Genomic DNA, 3607 nt, shown 5'->3' on the forward strand with positions numbered 1-3607 from the left:
TGTCCGAGTTATTAACTTACCATAGACAGTTCACCGTTGGCATTGGGACCTTCTTCTGCGTTCTAATTAGCATGCACTTTTATCCCAACTGGGCTGGTCAGCTGCTCCACTGTTTGATCTATAGCAACCTCGAGAAACTGGCTGATTCCTTGGATGGTATATATCTCTAATTACAATATTTAGATGGCCTGTTTCAGACTGCTTCTGGAAGGGCTAAAAACGTCTTCTACCAACTAAAAGTGTTTCATGACAGCATTTGGTTAAAAAAAATTAATAGTGCTATTTGTCATAGAAGGGTTTTATGGACAAGCACCTGCTGGATTCTTCTTAAAGAAGCACTCCCAAGTGCTTTTACGAATAGCATTTGGATTTACGAAAACAGTCCTAGACGAACCCTAATTATCATTTTCATTTGTATTAGTAATGACAATATTTAGCAGGATATGTGTTGGAGTACTTCAAAGAGAATGAAGCTTGAAACATTCTCAATTTGGTTGAAATTTATTTTCTTTCTTTTCCAATTTAAAAATACAACGGAAGGAAGAGTGCAAGATGACTATTTTGAAGTGAAAAATTGGATAGAACCAATGATTACGAACACCAGATAAGTACTGTTTTTATTCCTTCCATGCATGAATTAGAAAACACGATTATGTGACGGTTACAAATGAGTTGTAAAACCCACATCAGTACTTCAGTCATTAACGTCGAGAAATGCTTATTCAACACTGACTACCACTTTATATATGCAATTCCACGGTACTTGACTTGCACAAGAACCATGTTCACATCACCTGGTAATCTGTGTAATAGGGGAATCGGAATCATCGTCCTCGGTCACTTCCTCCTCATGGTCGCTGCCCCAACCCAAGTTCACGGCCAAATCCTCCACGGCCACCTTGATCACATCAGTTCGAACGCCAATGTCAGTTGCATACCTGCTCATACAGTACATCCCAGCAGTTACGGTAGCCACACCAACCGGGCTGGGCATCAACAACTTCAGAGGAGAAGAAAGAATGGCTGCCAATGGGGCACCAATAACAGAAGAAGCTTGACCACTTCTTCCCACGCCTTCCTTGTCTATTATCAAGAGACCGGTTTTGCAATACATAGCAAAGTCCTCGCAGTTATTTCGAAATATATCGTAGTTGCCAAATCCATTTTGAAGAAGATACATCGCGCGGTGGACAACCGTTTCTGATGGGTCGGATGCTGCAGTTGTGCATGTGCCACCCCGTACTTTTGCAAGGAAAACCGAAGGGCTGACCCCATATTCGAAGCGGTAAAGGGATCCATTTTTTAGGAAGCAGTCCAGGCATGAGAGGACAACGCCACTGTTGGGTTGCCGGAATCCACAGTCAGGAGTGGTGGGACAGGACATTGAATCATAAACATCAGATGATTGAGTGCTCGAGTTCAAGTTTATTTTGGGTCTAAAATGGACCACCTTGCTTCCGCCCAGATAAATACCTGTGCAATACAGCTCTTGATTAAACTTGATCCGAACACAATAGTACGAAAGACAGAAATAAGTTCAAATGAACTAAGCACTGGATGATTTATTTGAGCTACAGATTTGACATTGAAAAATCGTACTATATTAGACAGAATGAACACAATTGAAAATTGAAATGGGAAGAACAAAATCAGGTTAAATAAGATGATGACGACGATGATGATGATGATGAAGATGAGAGAAAACTTTATGTTGAAATAGGAACCATATTCTTCTACCTTCCGTTACATAGGTCAAATCAAACCTCCTAAATGTGAAACTCATGACAGAGATGTAGACACATTCTGCATACAATATGTCCAAGTACATTTTGCAAATCCGCAGTATATGTAATTCGTGAAGAGGCATCGTAGTTAATTCAGAAGAATTAATGTGCTATTCTGCTACCTAGCGATCAGGGAACTTGAATGACAATATTGATTTGAGAATTCTGTTTTCGAGTCCAAGTTGCGACTGAATATTGTTAGTCAGCAAAGGTTAACAGGTTATGAACAACAAGAAAAAAAGCAAAGAGAAACACATTCTAATCCCTGAAAAGGAAAGGAACAAATAGTTCTGTCGATTTATAATTTCCTTTGTTGAGCCACACAATTACAAACCATTCAACAAACAATCTTTGAAACAGCAGTTGGTGCTTAGAAACCTCCCAAAAGCAAATTCAATGAACAAACAAGACAACAACAACAAAGCATTATCCCACTAAATGGGGTCAGTTGTATAAATCCTAGAACGCCACTGCATTCCGTTTTGCACCAAATCTTCCGTTAGCTCCAATCGATGAGTAAACAAGGTTAAAGAAAAATTTAAAAAGAAAAAGAAGGGAACTTTGAAGAAATTACTATGTCAGCTTTCATCATCATGCCGAAATCAATCAGTAGCAGTCAAGGGTAGAAAATTCAGTCACATCACATCACAAAACGATAATCCGATTGCATCGATTTGAAGAAATTACTACCATATGAACAGTAACAAATTTTCATTTTTTTTTTCACTGTCAATAAGTCAACAACTATTTGTTTTTTGGACTGGTGGGAGGCATTAATCAAGGAATCCACAACCATAAACTTGCAAGCAAAGAAACTTAAAATTCAAAGAAAAAAGATGCAATAATTGAGCTGACAATTGAACCCCGAAAGTAGAATTAAACAAACAAATGAAAGAAATGCCAAAAACCCAGAAATCCCATCACTCCGTGAACCCACATTAAGTAATCCTTCAAAAAGCGCATATATATAAATACCCAGAAATTAAATTAAAATAAAATAACAAAACGAGAGAGAGGGAGAGAACCGTGGTGAGAGTAAGCAAAGACGGCTCTGTAGGTGTAGATGTGGTCTCCTGGCTTGACCTTATTTCTCTCCACTCTGTTCGTCAGCAGACCCATCTCTCTCTTACTCCTCACTTTCTCTCTCTAGACTGCTTCGTCTTCTGGTCTTCTGCAATTACACCATAAGCAAAAGCAAACCGCTTGCGTGTATAAAAAATGTAGATAGATAGACTGACTGGACTGACTCACAAATGAAATGCCAAACGATGAGAATCTAAATAAAAATAAATTTAAAATTAATGGGTGCCCCCGCAGAAAAGTTGGGAAATTTAAAAAAGTAACTATATTTTAGATTCTATATATAATTATAGTCACTACTCACTATTTTAGTTTTATAATAATTATAATCAAAATTTGATGTAAAAGTATTAATATACCTTTAATATTAAGATTTCTCACAACAAAAACAAACTCCCCTTTAAACTCTCTCGCAACCATCTAGTTTCTAACCTTTTCTCATGGTTTTATGTTTATTTTACTAGGTTCTCTTCATTTTTCATGTTCTCTAATTACATTTGAATATCAATATCTATTATATATATAGTATTCAAGCGGCTACCTCTTTTATGCTTCAAGATCTCGAGAAATTTGGAAAAATAACCAAATTTTAGACCCCATATAGAATTATAGCCACTATATTAATTTTATGATAATTATAACCAAAACTTGATGTAAAAATACTAATATACCCTTAATATTAGGGTTTCTCACTGTGAACACGGAAAATTCCCGAAACGAAAGAGACAAGAACAACGTGCACA

The 3607-nt window shown here is 37.1% G+C and overlaps 1 protein-coding gene across 1 annotated transcript; it reads right to left on the minus strand.

Annotated features, from left to right (window-relative positions):
• Positions 1 to 591: 591 nt before the first annotated feature.
• LOC126631129 (protein LEAD-SENSITIVE 1-like) lies at positions 592 to 2980 on the minus strand. Its single transcript, XM_050301292.1, has 2 exons — positions 2810 to 2980; positions 592 to 1473 (listed from the first exon to the last, which is right to left on the minus strand). Exons 1-2 carry the CDS (start codon positions 2901 to 2903, stop codon positions 791 to 793), a joined length of 777 nt encoding a protein of 258 aa, XP_050157249.1. The 5' UTR covers positions 2904 to 2980; the 3' UTR covers positions 592 to 790.
• Positions 2981 to 3607: the final 627 nt, after the last annotated feature.

Source organism: Malus sylvestris, chromosome 1, assembly GCF_916048215.2.
Source record: "Malus sylvestris chromosome 1, drMalSylv7.2, whole genome shotgun sequence".
Taxonomy (NCBI): Eukaryota; Viridiplantae; Streptophyta; class Magnoliopsida; order Rosales; family Rosaceae; genus Malus; species Malus sylvestris.